The following is a 23,953-nucleotide window of genomic DNA, read 5'->3' on the forward strand; positions in this document are numbered from 1 at the left end:
GCCATATATAGGGACCGGCGCGCGTAAGCCCAAAACTAACATGTAAGCCCAGTGAAAGCGCAATATGTGCAAATGTGGAGTACGCTGAGCGGCCAGCACACGGGGCACCCATATCCCGAAAGGGATTTGTTTTTAATAAGGAATATGAGAGGATGAGCAATTCTAAGTACAGTGCTCAGAATAAGTCAACAATTAAACGCTGCCAAACGCGCGGCAGCTGTCCGTCGTTGCGCTGACGATTGTCAACGCGGTATGTATATCGGCGGCACACAAACAGGAATTGTGTAGTATTTGCTTAATTTATGTTCTACCATCCGCCTATTATAGGCTTACAGCTGAATAAGACCAACCGATACAGAACAGCTTCCGGTTCTGGCCCAAAGAGAAACGCCGGGATCTGGCGCATTTGACACGGACCGGAACCCAGCGTGCCTGTATCAGCGGGCTACAACCATTTAAATAGGCAGTCATGTTAATGCATTTCATGTTGGCCATGGCCGTTTGTTTAACGGCCACGGCGCCCGACCTGAAGGGGGTGCAAATTGGAACTGTAAATGGTTCTCGAGAGCAGGAAAAACTCCATGTTGACCAATCTGCCACAGCAGCCGCTCCTCCAATCGAACGCTACATACAATATATATCCACATTCAGTGTACACATGCCTACACACGCAGGCGAAACTGGAACCAGCCGTTAAATATTAGGGATTGTTCGTCAATCACCAGATAAGCAGACAGACCCATGTCACGTCTACCATAGCCGGCACGTATATAGTTTATATCGCCGGAGCGCCGGGTTACAAACTAGGCGGTTCGGGAATTGTACTGTTGCGCCAGCTGGTGCATTTGTGCCGTCACATTAGGCACCATATCGTTACCAACACACGGCGGTTATAGGCACTGGTCCTGCCGAATCTGATGACGTAGAAATTGCATTTATTCCTGCCAATATCACTTCGTAAGATTCGGGTTGCCTCTTGTTCCCCCTCCGTGCGCGCCTGTTCTGCTTCCCACTTGTCTACCGGGCATTGTTAATTCTGTCTTTGTGTACTGTATGTATGAGCGACCGGGCAGTGAAGAGGATGATGTAGTCTGCCCTGGAAAAAAACCAGCGCACAGCTGATTGGAAGCGGAAGTGCACAGTGCCGTCTGTGATTAATGCAACCTTTACTGTTATGCATACATCTTGGCCCATTCGCCGTTGAGCTGGCCTTTGAACTGCACGGTTTTGTTAGGGGGGAGAAATGATTTCTTCTTCCCTATTACTTTGACGTCGGCAATATTTTTCTAATCCTCTGCATCGTGCCGCCTGATGAAGACGCACTCTGTCAATTGCCCTCTTCGTATTGTGGGCACCGTCGATATACTTAAAGTCCATGTACTGCGCCTCCTTGTACCGGAATATGCTGTTTATTATTGGCTGTTTATTATTGGAGTAATTATGGGTATATACTGTCGATTGCCGACATGGCATTATGTCTGTTTGAAGTTTCATCAAACTGTTTATACAAAAGGCTGTTGGGCCCCGGCGATGATATTATCATAGAGTGCTGATGATGTGCCCAGTGCATATGATGCACCACAGCGGAACTAACCATAATCATTCCGGCAAATGCAGGCTAAGGAAAAAGTCACTCAATCGGATGTCATCATCATTGAAGAATTAACGACCGTCGATTTCCCGTCAAAAATGTACATGTGTCTAGTATTAGCCAGCGAATTGTCATCTCTAACTATAATGTGCTGCCATTGTATCCCCTTCGAGTGGTTAGCATCTCTATGTGCCAGCTCTATGCAATATACGGCCGGGAATGCCAGATAGCTATAGCGCGCGGGACCTTTTATGAATTCTGCTGCTGCTGTACATAACACGAATAATACACTTCAGACCGGTCCCAGGCCAGCGTCCTTCTCCGACGGCGGATGTCGCTGCTTTAGGGCAATCTGGCCGAATTATAAACGAAAATCTAAGCTAAAAAGACAGCTGCAATTGCCCGTGACGTCACGGCTGCAGACCCGGCGAATATATACGTTACGTTGTGTGGCTGGGTGCGCGCATTAGCACTGCCGCGCATTACACACAGCGTATACACTTGTGACAAGTGACTGGGCATTAGCAGCGCGTTGGGCTCCGTTATCCCCCCGAAATTTGGCCCTACAACAACGCTCTCTTCGCGGTGGTGTACGTGTGCAGTGCGCCCGCACGATGCAAACTCCTCGGTGTAATTACTATAATGCGGCTCTTCATTAACCCGATCGAAGCCTATTTGTGGCCGAGGAGCCTATTGTGTAAGCTTAGGAGGCAGATAGCGAGCTGGCTGCCGTTGGTGGCCATATAATCTTACTCAAACACTCTTTGTGTGTGTGTGACAGTGTGGTGCACTGCGCGTGTATTTGTTTCCTTCGCCAAGCGACGGTCGACGGGAGATGGCAAGCGTTGACGAAGGGAGTTATTGGATTAGAAGTGCCATGGCGGTACTATCAACCATTTGGCTAATCAGCCAGAATCACAGTAATATGTGGCTGATAGACGCTGCTACCGTGCAGCAGCTGGCAACGGAGAACAACACAAGGTACGTGGTCAATACTGGGTGTGTGCCTGTGTCGTGTGGTGTGTGCACATAATAACGTCATGATTGCAAACAGTAAAGTGCCGGTTGTCAGTCATTCCAGTGTAATGGTGATTGCGTTAGCAGCTGAGCGTAGGCAGCAGCAGAGGACAGCCCCACAAATTCATTGAAATGATCACATTTCACACTTTTACGTCCCCGTTAAGTGCATCTAAACAGCAATTTATCTTGATTGCTATTGCATCACGTTAGCCGGGTATTTTATTGCGGGAAATTTGTTCCGCCAAATAAATTTCTGGATCACATATATTATAAATGGACGCATCCATTCTAATGCCCATCCCACACTGCACTTCACGGTGGCACTTGCCGTATCAACTTGCGGATATGCATACCGTACTGTGCATGAATATGACAATAGATTATGTATATCAGCTGATCGAGTTATCAATACCACCTTCTGTACTTGCTTCCGTTATTCGAAAATGATAAACCCAAAACCAATACTGGAATGGACTGAACGACTTATGTGCTGATCGGTCCAACGCTCAAGAAAGAGCCGACGTAGCAGAGTGGACAAAGGGCAGTTATTTTGCAAATGGGAAAATGCGCGTTTGCCATTAAAGCATGGACAGCATTTGTACAATATCCTGTAGAGATATAGCACAGCACTTTAAATTCTGATTTGAAGTATTCGACAATTGCATGACTTACTAACGTACTTCCTGTACAACACACACACTGACACAACAGGTAAAGAAATCTGTAACAACAACATAGGCCAGTGAATCTAGATTCAAAGTTTGCTCGAGGTAGATGGATTATTTCTTGTATTATTTTTCATAAAATGTGTTTTCCAGAAAATCTTTACCCATTTGGAATATTGTGTGTAGAAACGAGTGCTTGCATGCTTGACGGTTGTACAATTCTGCGACAGCAGTGTAGTCTTTTCGCGAATGCTCTGTAAAAGAAAATTCGATCGAAATTGCAGCGGAAAACAGTGGCATGCTGGTGTAAACGGAAGAACTGGCCACCAGCGCTGCAGTAAATGATTCAACAGAAACTCAACACTAAATACATAAACAGCACAGTATTTTGCGAAACAATATACCGTCACGATACTTGGGCTATCGAGCCACGCAATCCATATTTTTGCTGCAATATTATATGCATAGCCATAACTGAGTTCTAATATGCTTGTAAGGAATTGTAAACGACCCACTTATGCATCCCTTGAGTAACGATTACTTCGATTAAAAAATCGTACCGTGAAATGTCGAAAATGACGATTTACAGCAGTACTCAACAGTCAGGACTCCGGATTGCGTTGTAAAATAAGTTTGTCAATGAATACTAAAAAATGTTACTTGATTGTTGTTCAACAGTATTCCCCGGCACTGTACTGTACTGTACATACATTTGCATAGGTACAGTACTGTACCTATGCAAATATATGTAAGGATTGATGGTTGGCTAGCTATCCGATATAGTTGTATGCTATTTTATTGTCATGAAAAGTTGTTTATGAAACCCAGAAACTGTGGTAAAATTACTTATATGTCAAAAATTGCTGCATAGTTCAGATACAGTACTTCTATACCTACTAGCGAAGATTTAACTATCAGTGTACAATTTGCAAATAATTACCGGCATCATTATCAGAGTTACGTACCCTTAACGTTCGTTTTTATGATATCTACTGCACTGGTTGTTTTAGCGTTATTGTTCGTAATGAATGATTAATATTGTTGCACTTGAAGAGCAGAAAAATTTCCAAAATTTTTTGAAGCTGTAATCAGACTGACATACAGTACAGTAATTATACATGATTACAGATGTTTGATTCAAGAGATAGCCGCACAATTGTGCATTATTTCATTATTTATTTGGTTAAATAACAAAATCATTAACTGCTGCCGACAAAAATTCCTCGAAGGTTGTGAAAAGTTAATTATAATTATGCATGCATCATTGTTCGTCAACATTAAGTGCTGCGTCGCCTGTCGTATGTACTCATTTGGCATACATATACTTTAACCCGTTTACTGGACGAATGTACATTTTTCAGATTGCATTGTCAAAAACAATCTTTTTCTTGTATTTATAAATGACATTCCGTGGAAGACCCGACTGCAGTGATTACCAGGCTGGTCATCGACGTAACCTAAAAATATTACCTCTGTTGTAGTATAATAAACAGATTGTGTTTAAGTGTAATCGCAAACTTAATTGACGAACTGTTTTGTATTTCTTAAAAGTTCGCTTTTTTTTATTGTCGGTTTACATGTGCACACAGTTTTAAATTACGAGCTACCGGTATATGTGATCAACTGTTAATTAAACGGTTGTGATGCACGCTGCTATTAATTTTTTAATTAAGAAAGTTATGATTTTGTGGTCTAGTATATTTTCAAACGTGGAAACTGAGTTAGCTTTTATTCATAATTTCTTTAGCTCGGTTTTTGACAAATACTAAAAAAATTTGAAAACTAAGAGTAGTCATAATTTTATGTACCAAGTAATTACGAGCTATGTAGAAGTTGTTTTTACGCAAGTGTAGCTAGCTATAGACAGTCTTTCTGTATAAACTCACCATAAGGGAATATTTAAAAAGTGTTAGCTGTACTTAGAACAAATTTTTCTGCCGTGTGTGCTTGCCGTACCTTTCTACTCTGCATACCTGGACAGCAAAGCCGCGTTGTTTATGTGCAGTTACCCTAAAAACTGTTATCCATGTGGATTACCTATTAAACATGTAAACAATTTTCCAAGATACTTGCTTTATAACTTTGTGGACCTCATTGTCTCGACTGCTTTTAATTTCATTTTTTTAGTTACTAAGAAAAATAGCGAAATGTGTTTTCTACGAAAAACAGGTATAATTAAGTTTTGCAAATTAAAATTTTATTTAACGTTTTAAGAAATTTATGGGCAAATTATGGTGAGGGACGACGAATACCTGTAATAGACCGCCAACAGTAGTGATGTCATAATGAAAGATTTATGGTGATAGAATATCTTTCATTATGGAAGTGCTGCACAATACTTAGTAAAGTTTTTGAAATTTTTGTATAGGTTATGGCACAGAATACAGTAGGAGATGCAGTTTTGGCATGTTACAAAGTTGATACTTTTTTGTACTGCACCTGCCCAATGACAAGTTCTAGTTTAATTTTTCTGCTCTGATTATAATGCTTGACTTGTTGCCACTTCAGTTCGTTGTTGATATTTTCGTGACGTCTGTTTCACAATTTTGTTAAATTAAGATATTAACAGTATAAAAAGCCCATAAAAAAATTTAATACGTTAAGACGCCGCACTATCGTCTGGATTCTAAATGCCCGTGTGCTGTTCTAAAATCTTGTATATACGATATGTCCAAATAATTATTTTTACCCACAAGCCAGCGCACCAACAATAACAATGAGGCAGGTAAACCTGTCCGTTTAAAACTGATATACACTGATCCCAACTGTATTGTAGATACACTTACATATATCTGTTCAACTTTGACTGCTTCGCAACTACCAAGCCGACCGTAAATTTTATAAGTGCGTTAATGCTATACTTTATTTCGTAAATTTTATAAGTATGGAAGTCAACTTGTGAACCCGGTGATTAACGAAGCCAGATTTGATTAATTAATACGGAATTGATTAATTAGTAGAAACTATATAGTATATAACGAAAACCACGCGTATATACCGGTACATGTACAGATTATTTACTCCCGGATCGTACTTCCGTCCGAAGTGCTGTTGTAAATAAAAACCTATCTGTAATTTATGGAAACCTCCTTGAGTTCCTAATTACTAAAAATTAAGGCAGTCAGCTTGCGCTTGGAACCGCAAAACTAATTGTTGTGCTTTGCTTAACGGCTGCGGATCATTCACACTGTTTTGCTGTGATCACCTTAATTTCAAACAGAAGTGCACTCCAAATTTTCCAGTTTAGAAGTAATTAAGTTGCCGGGTCGGATTAGAAAGTGTTGTTAAGGAAGCCAGTGATGCAGACGTAATGCAAACAAATGGGATGTACAGATGGCGCATTCATAGGGCCTTACTGCCTGGTCCGTGTACATATAAAAAGCGGCACACGTACAGAAAACCATATCAATCTTCCGGGCTGACGAGTAGCTGGGAATGACGGGTTTAGTTCTTTGCTGGGCTTTAAGCACACAGCCTCAAATCCCGATTGCAGCCTTAGCACAGACGAACCGCCGATCATCAATGACCGATCAGGGCCGATCAACATTTTCTTGCAGTATCACCGGGGTTTTGTAAGCAACGCTGCCAATGACATTCGCAGTGTTGGCTTAACATATAAATCCATCTCTGCATTTCATAATTCACACATGCTGCCAGCACTGACAAATATACAAAATCCCATGTCGTTTTCCCTCTTCTATTCGTGTGCTGCGTTTTTTTCTTGCGTTTTTACAGTGGAAATTAATCATAAGTGACGAATCTTACGGACAGAATCCTTAGCGTGTCTGGCGGCAGAAAAAGGATTTTCCTGTACGATCACCGACAAATATGCGTACATCCCCCACGCGTTGGGTGCATGAAGTATGATTATCATACACACTTGCACAGCACAGATCAGCTGCTCAACCGCTGTGCGAAATCGCCCATCCCTAATAGAGCCGGCTGTGTATAAGCATTGTTCAGAAATGCCATTATCAAGTGCCGACTAAGCATCCCCAACCACTGCACCAAGAGCCCTGCTATCCCGATTACAACAAATAGACATATTAGCTACTTGAATCCCAAGCAAGCTTACTCCCGTCCTTTTTTGGCTGCCGTTATTTGGCTGTCTGTCAAGCGAGGCATGTCGTATATGCGGCATTACGTGCCGACAGTTTCCGACTGACTTTCCACGGACACTCCAATCACCACTTCCCAGCATCTAAGTTGTTGCAGCCCGGGCAACGCCTGGCACATGGTCACTATGTGCGGAGGATGCTCGAGAATTTCCCGCGTTCCTTGCTACTTGTGTCTATAAACTGTAATTGCACATAGCGGGCACTCCAGAGTCTCTCTCCGCTCTCCCGACAATCATGTTGAGTGACCCCGAAGATACTACATTGTCTTATGCATACGTTTATGTGCACTTTTGACACATAATCGGTGATTCGTGTTTAAGTAATGCAGTACAAGTGAGGGAAAATTATTCCTGTGTAAAGACTTTGTGTGTCAGCTGATTTGTTCTCCCGCAGTCGAGACGCCGTTCGGGTCATGTCCGCCGCATCGGTATCAGCATCATCCGCCAAGAGCCTTCCATTTCATTCACTGCCTCTTATGCTGGCCATGTCCTTATTTATTAACAGCTCCACTTCGCCAACCACTTCAGGTATCGCCGGCGCTGAGCCCAGTCCGCTGCCACCTGGACATGTTGGCCCCGGAAGTGTGAGCGCTACGGATGATCCTCCACCCAAAGTATCCGTCACCAAACTACTCAATGATCTACTTGCCGATTATGACAAACGAGTGCGACCAAATTATGGAGGTAAGATCTGGAATAAATAACTACTTGGCTGGAAAAATTATATATTTTGCCTCCTAAAAATAGAATGTAAAACATTTTTGCCTTTTACAGAAATGGGTGTTGATTTGTTTTCCGTCTAGAATTTTACCCACAATTAACTAATTTATTAAAAATACTAGTATAAATAAGGCGCCGATCGGCTTTGATGGCGTAAAAAATCAAAGCAGTTAAACCTGCAGCATGAATGCATTCTACAGTACTCTGTAAGCATAAGTATCCTTCAATGAAAGAAATTCCTGTATTTCAGATTTTGAATTAAGATTAGAAAAAATTATGAAAAATGTGTTGCATCCTGTTAAATGGTAGTTTATGGTGTACATGTAACTGTTGCAGCTGTGTCTTAAGTCATTTTATATGAGGTCACCCTTGTAATCACCACGATCATGAGCGTCTTCATAGTACACTGTTTAAGTTTTTAAATTGGTAACTGTCCATGCTGGCTTCGTCTACATAAATTCCTGGTGCAGTTATTAGTGGGTTTGTTAGTTTATTTTATTAATTTGCTCTGCAAAGTGAACAGATTGATTTGAAATCTTTCTGGCTATAAATAAATGAAATTGATAAGTGTCTATAATAAAATCATGAGTCAACTTGAAAGGTTTTCGCTCGACAAAAATTAGATTTGCCTTGTCGGCAATGCATATTTTCGAAAAACGCTGTGACGTTTGTTTGGATAGTGTACTGTCACTGCTCGCTAATAATTGCTAGAATTTCTTTTCGTGTACCAGCGTAATCGTGCTGTCATTTCTTAGAGGTATAGTGCTTGCGTATTTTTAACTGCAAATTAAAAAGGAAGGATGAAAGTAGATTCTCTGTGATAAATACCGTTTGCGATTGTTAGGTAATAATCAAGCTGTTCCTTTGTAGTACTAACAACCATTTGCCAAACGCGCAGCGTTTTGCCGCTTGGCAAAAATGCATTTCCGCTTATACCTGAGAAAATCGATTTTTACCCGAAAAGATTTAGGTTCGTCTTTTTCTCTTCCTAAAATGTTTTTGCATTTTACGTGCATCCAGATTTGGAATAATCTGGGTGGACTTCTCGAATAGGCCTTGAATTTAGGATCAAGAATTTTGCGTGTATGGCTGCATTATTATGCAAGCTGACTTACCCATGCATTAATTCAGTAGTTGTGGCAGTTGCATAATACGTCAAAATTGTTGGGAATTCTGATTTGCAAAAAAATCGTCTTTCCGATCAGTATCTGCGTTACAGGCGGCGGCTTCGCGTACAAAAATACGGACAATGTGCAATGCAGTCATTATATCGTTGCTGGTTTTCAATGACAATAAGATCCAAGTTAAAGTGTTTCGGAAAGAGCGCAGAATTAATGGATTAGTACATTTCCAACTGTAAGCCTCCCTTAATCTTATTCCAGTCTATTCTTTAATTCATCCTTAACGAATCGAATGATATAGAAGTCAACAGGCATACAAAAGATTGCATATTTAACAACAGCATAAGTGTTTGGTCGTATTCCATCTGGGATTCGGTAAATATAGTCGATATTCAAAGATCCATTTTTTCCTTACAGAACACTTTTGAATTAGTTAAAGCAATATAGCCTGGAAGCCGGTTGTGACTTCTTGATAACGACACAGGAAAAAGAAATTAGATTTTCTACTGCGTCATACTTTCTGATTTGATTACGCAGTTTCTGGCTTTTGTTGTGCGGACTTCGGTACGCGGCTACAGCACTAGAATCACAAAAATAAAGATATGGGCATTTGAGGCAGTGAATTGTGAGCCATATTATAACATCGTACCAATACATATATCGTTGTTCATATACATCTTTCCTTCCTTACAGTTAGCTCTTCGTTTGTATTATTCGCTATACAACACTACATTTAAGCACAACAAAATAAAAAATTTGTAAGCTTGTGGTATTTGCTGATTTCGGTTTATTTGAAAAAGCCGAAGTAGACAGTATAATGTACAGTACAGTAAAAGCAGCTTATGGTGTGTCGGGAAAGGAGCCTACTTGTACTTTTACAACTACAGCCTACATTATATTATTTAAAAGCGTGTGTAGGAAACAGGCTGCCATTTCCTCGACAACAAATGTTCCTTGTGTAATTTGGTTGTGCGAGGGAATTCTATTATGTACGATTATTTATCACTCGTTGTTGTACCTGACTGACGTTTATCTACCTTTTTGTTCGGTGTTGAATAGCTGAGAGAATATCGATGCGGAAGGGTGCTATATAAGAATCGTTTGATTCCTATTATGCAAAAATCTGTATTTCAATTTCAATTCTTCCGTGCCAACTAATGTACATATTGGCAAAAAAACTCGAATTACGGACACTGCCTATTGATTGGACGCTAACTGAATAAATATCCGTTTGGAATATATTTTGGGTAAATCGTTGGGATTCATATGATTCCGCGGTCTGGTATCCCGCTAATTAAGTCAAATAGCCTCCGGTGGGGCTAACAACAAATGCAAACATTGTGCATGTGCGTGGTTCTTGATCAAGAGCTGCAACAGGGCGCATATTGGGTCTTTTTTCGATTACGGCGGCAATGTATTGGAAAGAGAGAAAGAGAGTTAGAGCATCTCTCAACACGATCCGAACGGTAACGGTCGGTGCCGGGAAGTAGTGGAGACGCAGATAATTTCCGATGAGCTCTTATATACTTCATCGATGTAAATACACTCCAGTCTTGTAGCTACAACTTTAGTCTTTATCGAAACTATATTTCTGTTTGGATTCTCATCCATTCGAATGTAAATGTGCAGCAGTAATCCGTCCAGTGCTCCGTTAACTACATTAACAATATCGATAATCATATAATTACGATGCTGTCAACACAAATTTCTATTAATGTTTGTAGTAGTTAAATATGCAATATGAAATGCAGTTTACGATTCCGGCACAGTCAAAAAGTGATAATAACATTCCAGTGTCAGTTGCGTGGGCATGTCAGCAGTAATTACCGAAATTACGGGGCTGATATATTTTTGCACGGCTTTAATTCGCCTCTTCCATCGCTATCATCACGAAATAATTTCCAACTTGATAATGGATAATTGTGATAAAATATACGCGTAACATGATAACAAACGTTATATGTTTGCATTAATAATTAAGGAGTGCCCTGTTCTTCGAACCTTTTTTTGCATTTGATCTTGGGTATTTAATTTGGTCCGCGAGGAACGTCAACCGGTTTCACTGCGTCTTTGTGCAGATGTACATAACGCTTGACGTAACATGCCTTCGATGCGGTGCTTGATGATGAAATCAGATGCTTCGTTTTGGAAATCATGTCGTGTCCCTTCGCCTGAGGGACTTATTATACATATCCTGAAACAAAATCTGGTGATAACTGTGACCGGAAGAAACTCATTTTTGAACTGTCGCGCTTGCGTGTTTCAGCTATTGACTGCGTTAATACAATGAGATCATGCTTCGATGCATCGATGGATAAATAGTTTTTCGTGCTGCGTCGTAAAATGAAATACTTCTTTTTGAAAAACATACATCATTTCACACGATGCCTGAGGACGCTAATTACTATCTCACAGTCAGCGCAAGACTGCGCCGAAAAGTGCAGTGAGATCTAACTAATCACCAGCTCTTCAGACTTCAGCTATATGCACCATTCCACATTTCATATTAATTTAAGTAACAATTTACTGACTGTAAAAAGTGCGATAGAATTGATGCGTTTTGCTTGCACTAACACCTACCTATATATACGAAAATGCAAATGCGAACTGTAATTGGTAACCGTCTTCCATTGATTTATGATGCAATGAGGAAATAGCCAAATATTCCATGCATGAGCAAACATACAAGTGCGTCAGAGAGTGATTACAGAAGATCTTGGTTTACAAATGCATGCCATTTTTTATGAATAACAGTTACTCAGTTTGGTAAGTTATACGCAAATAATGTATTCAGTTTGAACACTTTTACGGTCACAAGGGAAAAATTTTTGGTGTTTTGGTCAGCCGTGGCGGTGTGTTCCATGCTGACAACTCGTTTATTCTCAAAAAGCAGAATGATGTTAGCGCATCCAGTTGTCATATCAAATAATATTAAATTCCGTTTAATAGCTAAATGGAATCATCCATCTACTTACTGGTTACTTCCTTGAAAAATGGATACAATTTCTGAGTCGTGGAAAAATATACTGTACTAAACGGGACACGCGAGCACGTACAATATCTCTTGGTTTCAGAGAACATGCATGCTGTTAATATGCTCTCACATAAACTTTATACTTACAAGTTAATTGCAGTAGACTTTAAATTGAACTGCGTTCGTATATTGTGCCGATTACACTAAAGTCGTAACTGTCCAGTTATTTCTTGTACATTTGCGCGTCACGTTTATTGCTAGTCTTAGGCTGATCATTTTCTTATTTTTGTAGCCAAGCCCGTAGAAGTGGACGTTACGATGCATATTTCATCCATATCCAGCATGTCGGAAGTGGACATGGTATGTCGGCAGCTGTGTACCATACGTATATTGTACAAGTACATTCCAGGTCGACGCGCATTACAGTATTGGTCGCTAGTTTTGGTTTAAACTGGCCGACGAAAGTATTTGCTTAGCGCAGGCATTCCGTGCAGTAAAATACAGTTAAACAGGATTGCAGCTACCAGTCTCAGTCTCAGAATGGTAAACAAGAGACCATTAGAACGACGTTTTGTAGTATCAATAAATTATCTGTTACGAAGTATAATAAGCAAATGTTTTGTAAATTGTATACAGCCCCACGTTGTGAAAGCTGGATGTTTTCATGGACTAGAAGCGCATTGACCACACAGGAAATGAAATACTGCGAAGTTTATGATCAGCACGAAAAATAAATGCGCCCGCTCTCTCCATAAACTAACCAACCATGGGAAATCATTTCCGATTAAGTCTATATATATCTATTGTGTAAATGAGGATAAAACAAGCATGCCCTCCCGAAAATCGGCACGCTAACGACCAAAGAAAGCACATCTACAGCGTAACAGTCCAATATATAGCAAGTAATAAATGACACGAGGGGATAAGATCAGGTAATAAATATTCCTCGATAATTCCCACAGATTTTAAATTGTGACAAGCGGAAACGGCACATTAAAGTCATGCACAAAATCGATTATTCTCTGGCTTGGGTAGCCGGCCACATTTGTTCTGGCCGCTGTTTTTTCCACACGCACGCATGGAGCTTGAGCCGTGTACGCAGCGGCACAGACCAATTTACGAGGCTCGATAAGAAAATATTGTGGGATTTGATGGGATCTCCAAATTAATTGTGACTTCACAAATCTCTTATTTGTCCCAAATACAACGTTTCCTGATGTTCAACCAAGTAAAAAGTATTTTCGAGTATGTCTTGAATTAAAAGCGCCTTATTTGCAAATACCGGCAATAATGACCTTCTTTCGAACTTTCTAATAGAAAAATATTTTTGTAATGTGGTACGATGTAATAGCTTAATTTTGAGATTATTGTGTGGTAATAAAAAAGGACAACATATAGAGACATAATGCTTTGGAGGTGTGTAGGTAAAAGTGGAAATGAGAAAATCAGGTCTGAGGTCAGATCGCATTGGGAAAACCAATACAAGGAATACAATGGATATAGTATTTTGCCAATCGCTTCTACATTGCATAGCTCTATTGATTCTTCGATCGGTTTTTGCTCGAGGTTGTTGATCGAACGGGTTGCATATTGGTTATTCATTTTTTAATTAACCATAACGTTACTCTGAAAATACAGTAAGGAAACTGGGATCAGAAAGCAATCGGATTCGGAGCACGTATGTTCCCCGTGTCGTGAAGCTGTGAACTGTACGCTAATCTATAAACGATAATGATTTTATATATAATATGTGCTACCGCGAGTGGCTTACGCTTCACGTCAGCTCGTAAATTTTTGATGCATCTTATACCTTTTTCTAATAGGATTTCACTATCGATTTTTATTTCCGTCAATTTTGGAAGGATCCACGATTAACAATCGAAACATTCCCCAGCAAAGTATCCGGCGAAGAGCAGATAACCGTAGGTTCCGAAATGATGGACAAAATATGGATGCCGGATACATTTTTCCCCAATGAGAAAAATAGTTTCTTCCATCAAGCAACTACAATGAACAAATGTAAGGACTCTTACCGTAGTAAGCAAAAACAACATGGTAAAGCAGTGTTTTGTGAATGAAGGATTTTGAAAGAAATATAAAATATTTTGAAATAAGTGATATGCTAGTTGTATACGAAGTACACGCTTTGCTCCTGCATATGAAACTATAGGTCTGTTTGGTGGTTGCACTGGCCACCTTTGAAACTGGGAACCTAATTTATGTTTGGTGCGTTCTTATGACTTATCAAATGCGCCATATTTTCAGTTTTAAGGATAAAACGTGGAGGAAGTGTATATACGTCTGTACGGTAAGGTCAAACAGTTTAAATCATAATGCGATATGCTGTTAAATTTTAATTAGTAAATCAGGCGGAATTCACTTCATTTTATATGTATCGTGCACGTACAAGCTAAAATTTTCTTTCCGTTTACAGATTAACAACCACTTTAGCATGCGAGCTGGATTTAGCCCATTTCCCCCTAGATTATCAAAATTGCTCAATGGAAATCGAATCATGTTAGTAAAGTCGATCCTACTGCCGAAAATATTGGCGGATAGGGCCGATCGCGGTCGCGTTCGTTGTGTGTGTATTGCGTATATATATGGGAGCACTGGCCTAACTAGTCATTTCCTCTTTTCATAGATGGTTATGCAACTACCGACATTAAGCTGTTCTGGAAGCGCGATGTTCGAGTAAAGGACCAAGTCGAATTCAGTGCCAAGAAAATCAAATTACCGCAGTTCAGAGTGCTCAGTGCTACGCCCAAAAGCCGCTTGGAAGGGACAGGGACCGGTGTGTGTTTATCTAAGAAAAAACCCTTTGTTATTCATGTGAATGTGGCTTCTGTTCAACAGGAGAGTATTCGCGGCTGTCTTGTGAATTCAGCTTTTCCCGGCGCATTGGATATTACGTTATTCAGATCTATTTGCCTTCCAGCCTTATTGTTGTGATTTCATGGGTTTCTTTTTGGTTAAGTAAGTGACTTGTGGTAGGGACAGTGTACCGACGTGGTGTGCCTAGAAGTAAAATATTAAACAAATATTCATGCGTGTATTAAAGCGTAACGGGCCTGTATATGAAAGACCAAAATTTTACATGCAAACCAAACAGAATAATCTGACAGTTGGTTGCTTTCGTCAGTGAGTATTTACTATTTAGTCTTCAAAGTCTTCTAGTAAATATGGCATATTTAATACTGCTGTTAATCATTCGCGCGAAAAATTGAATCGATTATGTAATAAGGCGTCTACGAGAATATTATAAGGTGGGTGTGGTCTACGAGACCACAGAATGATTTAATAGTGATCACGCTATTATAAATCTTTCAATCAAAATTTACAATTACTAACTGAGCCGTTGATGTAGGCCGCGAGAGTACACCGGCCCGAGTGTCGCTGGGTGTCACCACCGTGCTAACGATGACGACTTTAATGTCCAGCACCAATTCCCAGCTGCCAAAGGTCAGCTATGCCAAGGGTATCGATGTCTATTTGGGAACGTGCTTCGTGATGGTGTTCGCTTCCCTGCTGGAATACGCCGCCGTTGGCTATTGTACCAAACGGATGAAGATGCGGGCCGCCAAGGCCGGCCGACCCATGGCACCGCCCGTGGGATCCGTCATAACCTCGCACAGCCATACGGCCGGGTCGCCCACGAAAGCCTTGCAGCATATTCTAGGCAGCAACCATTCCCTGCAACATCCTCATACGCAGGAACAGCAACCGTTAACTTGCCGGAATGCCCTCAGTTCACCGGGTTTGGATACCCATGCCGAGATCGGCTCACGCTATGCCGAACACGGATCTTTACACGGCAGGCGAAGCGTGGTTAGTTTGTTAATAGTGATTAATACCGTATTACAGATAATCTTGTTTATTTAATGAATTTCGCCATATGATGAACTTGATCATTATCAGCTGCTCACGGTAATTTTCTTTTTTCGTTTCCAATTTTTTTGACTATTTGCTTGTGGAGTATTATTTTAGTTAGTTGTGGAAACCATAACCATATTAGTAAATTGTATTGTCCGAATGTCACCGTGCAATTACCATGCGACATGCATATGCACTTCTTGCGCGTCCTTACACACGCATCCTTCGAATTTTTCACACACGCTGTGCTAAGGGTACAGTTTTGCGCCATGCGCGTTACGCGACGAATTCATTGCATGCCGTAAATGTCTTGCCGGTTTTGCTGTGTAAGATCCTATTGAAAATCTGTGCTCATTGCTAATGGATATCATGTGTATTCGTAATTAATTTCCTTGTCAGGAGTTTCGCTATAAATCGTGGGGGAGCGACCAGTCCGCTCACGCACATCCTTCGGGAGATCCCTTTCCTCCGCCACCAGGCAATGGGCCGGTCGATATTGAGACCGGACTCTGTAGAAGCTACAGCTTGCCAAAAGTTACTCCCAAAAAGAAAAGAGAATTTAAATCCAGTGAAATAGACAAATACAGCAGGTACGTGCTGTTCAAATAAATAGAGCAAAAAAATTTAACTAATAACCGACAGAGATAGCAACCGTTGTATGGAATGAATTTAAAGTACAAATGCGTGATAAAAACGTGTTACGTATTTTATAATACACTATGTCAACAGTACCGGCTTCTACATTACGTGACCTTTCCTTTTACAGGATTTCGTTTCCATTAGTTTTTGTGGCGTAAGTTTTCCTCCGTTCGAGCAAACACTGTGGAATTACTTATTTATTTAACATAGAACTGCTGTGGTTTTAGATTCAACTTGGCGTATTGGTTTATCTACCTTAACATTAGCGCTCCGCCAGGATTAGATTTGGAAGCTATACAAGACGAGGGCTGAGCCCCCACTGTTGTATGGAGTACAGTTATATACCTGAATCAAAACGGGTATCCATTTAAGCCAAATTAGAAATGCTCAAGAACTGATAAGGAATCACGCTAAAAGGAATTACCTCCTGGAAAGATGGATATAATTATCTCCTGGAAGATCAGCTTATGCACAAGCCTTCCAAACCCGTGGCCAAATTTCCTCTTTAAATACTTGAGCCTTTCCGTTATTTCTGTTTCTTTAAGTAAATTTTATTTGGCTCACAAATTGATTTTACGATTTTAAATCTAATAGCAGAAAGTATTAAGCACCGGCTTATGCTGGTTAAGATGGAATACAAAAGATATTGTGAGTTTGTTAATAATAAGCGCGAGTACAGGAAAACGTGACGCAGATTTTTCTATGATGGAGATGTCTGGAAATTCTTGTCTGTATAGTAAAAATTATGGCGTATAAATTTGCGGAAGCAGTGGTGTCTTAATAGTAATATCAAAGTTGATGCACCGCGGTACGATAAAGTAGCCGGCATTTACCAGGCCATTTAAACTAGAGTGCTCGGCCGTGAATCGCATATGTACAGAAAGTCTGCAACCAATTGATTTTTAACTCTGTGGCTCGGCAATTTTACGCACTTGCCTACAAATGCCTCAACACCAATTTTAAAAATTAGTGACCAATTCCTACGTACTGTATGGATCGGCAGATATCATCTGCGAACTAATCGTAAATTGACATATGCGAAGTTCGAGCATGATGTCCCCGATCTTTTCTAATATGCGCTACCTAAAATGCTGAAAATGGCTTATATTCAGCATGTATCATCAAATTAATTTAGGGGTGTCGTGTATAAGCGTTCACGCCGGTTAAGGCTCCATGAACAATCTTTACTCTTCCACGCCTGTAATGCTCAATCGGTAGGCACTCGTACTCTCAAACTGTAACAGAAAATCTATGGTGGAATATGACGAACGAATCAGGAACACAGGAACTCAGGAATCCCTCAGGAACGAGCTAACCACAACTTCCGGTCGTAAGTCCTGTGAGGATCGGCAAGAGCTAGGACGATTGTGTCACGAGCAAACCTGTATTCTATGCAATAATCCGGGAGCGATCATGTACATCAGAAGGAACAAGTATTGCTGTCTCTTTATCCAATTCACATCACAGTTCACAACGCTAGAAATTGTAATTAGAAGCAGTCTCAGAAGTAAATCTCAGACTACTGATTCCGATATTAGGCATCACAAGAACTTATATAGACTTCGCGTTATGACATCATATACATCGCTAGTAAAAGAGAACAGCAAATCACAGCAGAGATTGACTAGATTATTCGTTATGTTGCAGGTGGAAGGCGGACAGTCAGCATCCGTACGTACATCCGGCGTATGATCCTACTCCCATACGTCAGGGGTGCACGAAATCAGGTGCAGTACTCTGAAGTATCGCACTGTGTTTGCTAAAGACCTTTCACGTTTTCCTAGAGCAGGCAAAAGCACATTACAAGAAAATTCTACTTAGAAAAAGTAGGTATATCCTATATAGTATATACAGCGTGTGAACACACTTTATGCGGCTCCCGACATCAATAACTAGTTAATATTACTGACATAATATACAGATATGTACTTTACTCGAAGCAGTATTTATTAAAAGCAGCTAAAATTTGGTGACCTTGCCTACGTCTGTATTCTGTAAGATTAATGGAGCCTTTTTTGTAACATTAATGAGTTCAAAGCATTCAGTGTCCCTTTAGCAGATACAACTAAGTACAGATAAGTTTTGCATAAGGCGTACTTGGTTTCAAAAGGCTATCCTATTTTAATTGCCTATCAGTCATCGCTCTTTCATAAAACGGACAGAAGGATAATTCATGCACCGGAGAGTTAAGTCCACATTACTTCAGCACAGTAAAAAAGTCCGGAAGTCCACAAAACAGTTTTCCCCAGAAAGAAGAACAGTAAATTTCGGTTCATAGAAAACAAAACATTAACAGGTGCCGAAGTGAGCAATATTAAACACGGCGTCAGAGGAAAACAACACCCAACTGAAATCATCTGATCAATCGTACTTCATTCAAAAACGAAGAAGACACCGACCGACTAATATTCACATTAATTTATTTAAACACACTGTTTTTGGTCACATTTTCTTTAATGGTGATTTTCCACCACCCGATTATGCAGAGCATCGCCACTTTTTGTAAGACCTCCATTGTCAACCGGCAGCTGGCAGTTCTTAATTTGGGCGAAAGCTTCCATAACGATTTCCTGAATCGCTTCGGGAATATTTCCAGTTTGATTATCCGCTGCAAGAAATACAACGATATGCCAAAGACTGTGATTAATAAAAATAAATACTATATTAAAAGAATAAAGCTGGTCCAATAAGTGAACAGCAAAGGACTTACCGATATCCAAGTATAAACTTCTGTATTCGGCAAGTTTCGGGTTAAGAGGTTCCAAGTTTATCATCCGGACAAGCGAGCGCAAAGCCACAGCATGCTTGCCTATTTCGCCAAAAACCGTTTTAATTCCAAATGGAAGAGCATGTTGCACCGTAATGCTTACCTTTGCGGTGATACACTTCAAAGATCATCTGATGCAAATCGAACCGGGGGATGTCAAGAACAACCAACGGTCGAAGAAAATAACATGCCATTTCCAGCGGATCATCCGGCTATAAAAGAAGCATTACAAACACCATCACATCACCATCACATGAGACCCTGCAGCATAACGATACCTTAGCCAGTTTCTCTGGTATCAAGTCCTCTTTATGGGTAGCTGCTGGCTCATCATCGTCCTTTTTTAGTTTCGCCTGCGCTTTAGATTTTTCCATGGCTTCCTGTTGTAATTTCTCACTTTCTGCTTTCTTCTTCGCTTTTCGCTGTTTGTTCTTGAGTTTTCGTTTCTCCGCCGCAGAAATCGATGGATCGGTACCGATGTCGTCATCATCCGAATCAGACGGGTGCTTGTCGTAAATTGCTAAATAAATCTGCAGAGAAAATAAACCTGGCGCACAAATGTCACGTTTTGTTTGTAACGTAATCCCACCTCAGCGGCTAAGATGGCGCCATCAACATAAAACTTGTGCTGACGAACAGAATCCTCCATTCGTATTAATTTGACATAGCTCTCGATGGTTGATTTTCGAAGGCAGTAAGCGTGAAAATCCAACTGATCATCCACAATATCCAAAAAATGCTGCACACACACACAACACCCGTAAATTCAAGAAACACAAACTATGTAGCACTCGATGAGCGTACCCGATCCAGGACGTGTAGAAGTTTCAGTGCTTCACCGAACTTCCCTAACCGCTTCATCGCACGGGCACTTTCGATCATGAACCAAAAACATTGCATATCACACAAATTTTCCGAAGGCTTCATACCCTCCTGTAGACATGAAAGATATGCAATGCCATTTCAATGTGATCTTAATAGTGCATTTACTCTGGTAAATTTTCCCAAAATAGTTTCCGCACGTTCCAATAAATTAGCTCGCAGCAGGTACTTTCCGGCTTTGTAATTGATAAAACGATCTGATGTATCAAGCGATTGGGCTTCTTCCATGCTGGTAGCCGCTGCTTGGTGATCGCCCATATGCTAATAGTAAAGTAAGTAAACGCAGATCAGGATACAACGTTCCATCACCGTTTTTTAAACAAAATACCTTCAAGATCTTCGCTTTGAACGAGTAGGATTCCACCAGTGTTGGAGTATGTGCTATCGCCAGATCAATAAACTCCATGGCCTTGTCATAGTCTTTTTTCTGATCATAATGTTGAGCAAGGTAGTAATACAGCCATAGGAGTGTGCTGGGAAGCACCGAATCATCACCACCTATCAGCAAAACAAAAGAATATATTACCGAAACAGTTAATTGTAATCGAAGTGCAAGTAAATAGCCTTTAGAAACAAACGAACGAAAACCACTATCTGAAGTCACGGGCTCTAATGTACGCTACTAATAATTTCGACAAAATCCTGCACTGAACGTCGAATTCGAACCACATCTAATTCGAACGTTTTCCACAGACAGACTGGCAAATATACGGACAAACAACAGTCAGTTATAAAACAATGTTGGCAGCCACGTACCTCCTGAATTTATCGCAGCTTCTTTGGACTGTATTTCGGCAAAGATACGGAGAATTTCCTCTTCAGCTATCTGGGCCTGCACAAAAAATAAGCTCGAGCAAACGAATTATCCAAGCAGACTGTTAAAGCCAGACTTACTTTCACCGGATTTTCGTAGACGATTTTAATATCATTAAATAAAGCAGGTAATCCCTTCTCTAGGCTTCGCCGTAAATAGCTGCCAATAAACTGTCGAAATTCTTCTCCTAAGGAAATAAAAATGCCATAACACTCAATCAAATGGTAGCAAAAAACACATACCGTATTTATCGAATTAGAAGCCCAGGGTTACAAATATTTCAAATGACCCACGGGGTGGGCTCCAATTACGGGCATGGGCTTGTATTTAGGGGGGGGGGGTTCAATTTTTCAAACCAGCTTTTTGGCATTTTTTAATATTTTTTAATATGGGGTTTACGGTATTTAATTAAGCCCATGGGCCTCTATTTCGGGGGGGGCTTATAACTTTCAAACCACCTTAGGGGTGGGCTCTAATTACGGGGGGGGCTTGTATTTTGGGGGGGGGGGGGCTTCAAATTCGATAATTACGGTATCTGAGTAAATCTAGAGTAGTGCGGCCACTCACCTTCCGTCAAAGTAAGAGGAATTTTATAAGCAGTTCTAGAATAAGGATCAGTTTTCTGCATATCCACACAAAAATCCAATAATGAATTATATTTTTCTACAACACAAAAAAATGTAGATGCATGTAAATAGATTTCAAACCCGGCGTTCCACCTTTTTTTTCCACCTTACCAAAAGGAAATGTCAACTGGCGATAGTAGCTCCAGTTTTCGGAATTTCTCCGTATTAGCATTGTTAATATAGAATTAGCTTCTTTCGTCCTCTCAAGAGCGGCAAAAGCCCTTGCTGCAAAACAACGTTGCTAATAACAACTACAAAATGAAATCGTTTCCATGTGCTGTTTGAAGTATACCTCGTTTTTCCATTAGCGCAACTTGATCAAATATGTAAGATTCATAGCGAAGTGAATGTTCCACAACGTCATGATATCTGCCGGCTTCCAGCATCAGTTCCAGCTGATACAGAATATATTCTCCATATTCCACATCACAATCATCCTGTCGCTCGGGATGGGCCAACTTGCGACATTCTTCCATCACGCGAATAGCCAAATTAACGTCACCTTGTAGATGGAGTGCCACGGCGTATGCAAGCCAATGGCTTTTCTGACTAGGCCGAAGAACAGCAATTCGATAGCGTGTATCACTGAACCCATCTAAATCGCGCAGCTGTATCTGAAGGGTCGCTAAGTCACGCAAAATCTGGACGTTATCCTGCAAAAAAACGATACTATGCTCATTATCCTGACTACTGAAAATTATCAAACTACAGAAATAAATTAGTGATGAATATATATATAAATGAAAAAATTATATCAGTAATTCTATATTAAGATCACAAGTACGTAGAAAATTGCTGTACAATCTTATCGAAAATCACAGGTACGTAATCTTGCAAGATTATTGTTCCAAATCCACAAAAATATCGCCTAACCTTATCGATTTTTAACGCATTCACAAAACACTTCATGGCTTCTTCGTATTTCTTGTCCCCTCTTTGTAATAATCCATAGACATGCCAACCTAAAAACCAAAACAAAACACAGACTGAGCCAAGAAGCACTACTTCGCCAATACATTCATCACGAAAATTCGTGGTATAAAACACCAATGCGACGTGACAAGAAAATTTTGCAATATTTCGGATTACTTACAGACATAGCTCTTTAAGTCACATTTCAAACCCCGTTTGACATCTTCGTAGGCTTCTTCCTTGCGTCCCAAATAGCTCAAAGTCAGACCTTTCATAGCCAATGTTTCTGGATGAATAAAGGATACATCGTGAGCAAAATTGACCCAACAGCTGTTTCACAAATAACTGCACTACGTATTATTTTACAATCCATAATAAATTTTCCGGCAAGATTTTACTGAATAAAAAGATAACAAAAAGAAGAACATTTCTGACTCTCACCGCCGTGGTCCGCGCATTTCGGGTTCGACAGAATTTGTTTAGCAATTTTCAGCGCACTCTTGTATTGCTTCTGCTCGTACATTTTCTGTAAAAGAGACCATACTGATATAACAGAAGCGAGTCTATAATAAGGGCCTGCAGAAACGCTCAAGCGAAATTATTACACCGTGGGCGCTGCTTCGACCGGTGATAGGTTCGACGTCCAAACAGCAGGCTTCCCAGAAACCTGATCACTTACCAGCAATCTCTTAAACAGGGCTCCTTCTTTCGAAGGAAGCGTAGAATGGTGGTTCTCAGCTATTCCCGCCATCCTTAATTCTGTATGAACGGTGTGGTCCCCAGCTGTTCCGCTTTGCGTTCCAAATCAAAACAAAATGGTTATTCACTGGCAGGCAATCGCTGCAGTTCTTCCTCTAGATTTGATTAGCACGTCGTTTTCAAGTATCAGCCGCAAGATCATTAGTACGGAGCAGAATATTAAAAGAAATGTTGACTGGACAATTTGAACAATAACAAAACAAATGCAACATCAATTTTTGCGATATTTTTATGAAATTTCAAAAAAAAACATTCCACAACGAAATATCAGTTTTTATAAAAAACTTTTTACAGTTTTTACTTTCTGCTGTAAAATTGTAAAAAGCTTCTTCAAAAAGTTATGTGCTGCCTTCCGTTCACATTATTACTTATTCAAATATCATCTCTACCGCTTTGTGGTAGGCGACTTCCTGGGTTGATTATGGTATTCACGTTCGGTTCGATTCAATTTTCTCGAATATCAATGAGCCGTG

At 40.4% G+C, this 23,953-nt stretch overlaps 2 protein-coding genes and 1 long non-coding RNA gene across 8 annotated transcripts; 1 reads left to right on the forward strand and 2 right to left on the reverse strand.

Moving 5' to 3' along the window:
- The first annotated feature begins 784 nt into the window (after positions 1-784).
- On the forward strand, positions 785-17,484 carry LOC129585125 (gamma-aminobutyric acid receptor subunit beta-like). 6 transcript variants are annotated; one of them, XM_055477686.1, is made up of 13 exons: positions 785-2,288; positions 2,373-2,572; positions 7,788-8,077; positions 12,501-12,568; positions 14,032-14,227; positions 14,474-14,516; positions 14,643-14,725; positions 14,853-15,002; positions 15,065-15,184; positions 15,576-16,036; positions 16,481-16,671; positions 16,848-16,874; positions 16,948-17,484. In XM_055477686.1, exons 2-13 carry the CDS (start codon positions 2,427-2,429, stop codon positions 17,030-17,032), a joined length of 1,860 nt encoding a protein of 619 aa, XP_055333661.1. In that variant the 5' UTR covers positions 785-2,288; positions 2,373-2,426; the 3' UTR covers positions 17,033-17,484. The 6 variants fall into 6 exon arrangements, with proteins under 6 accessions (XP_055333661.1, XP_055333660.1, XP_055333663.1 ...); XM_055477685.1 differs by having other exon boundaries at positions 785-2,572; XM_055477688.1 differs by lacking the exons at positions 785-2,288; positions 2,373-2,572 and adding an exon at positions 2,705-2,825.
- Positions 9,689-11,755, reverse strand: LOC129585126 (uncharacterized). The gene is made up of 3 exons (XR_008689971.1): positions 11,606-11,755; positions 11,236-11,428; positions 9,689-9,814 (listed from the first exon to the last, which is right to left on the reverse strand). It is a non-coding gene; the product is annotated as an uncharacterized LOC129585126 (long non-coding RNA).
- A 1,393-nt stretch (positions 17,485-18,877) lies between the features above and the next one.
- LOC129585123 (N-alpha-acetyltransferase 16, NatA auxiliary subunit-like) lies at positions 18,878-23,807 on the reverse strand. The gene is made up of 17 exons (XM_055477684.1): positions 23,401-23,807; positions 23,163-23,247; positions 22,903-23,007; positions 22,683-22,771; positions 22,102-22,462; positions 21,921-22,034; positions 21,751-21,846; positions 21,264-21,370; positions 21,126-21,201; positions 20,698-20,867; positions 20,478-20,630; positions 20,292-20,420; positions 20,077-20,226; positions 19,766-20,017; positions 19,591-19,699; positions 19,431-19,529; positions 18,878-19,328 (listed from the first exon to the last, which is right to left on the reverse strand). Exons 1-17 carry the CDS (start codon positions 23,470-23,472, stop codon positions 19,174-19,176), a joined length of 2,322 nt encoding a protein of 773 aa, XP_055333659.1. The 5' UTR covers positions 23,473-23,807; the 3' UTR covers positions 18,878-19,173.
- Between the last annotated feature and the right edge of the window lie 146 nt (positions 23,808-23,953).

The sequence above is a fragment of the Paramacrobiotus metropolitanus genome, unplaced genomic scaffold, assembly GCF_019649055.1.
Source record: "Paramacrobiotus metropolitanus isolate TYO unplaced genomic scaffold, Prichtersi_v1.0 Parri_scaffold0000015, whole genome shotgun sequence".
NCBI classification, from domain to species: domain Eukaryota; kingdom Metazoa; phylum Tardigrada; class Eutardigrada; order Parachela; family Macrobiotidae; genus Paramacrobiotus; species Paramacrobiotus metropolitanus.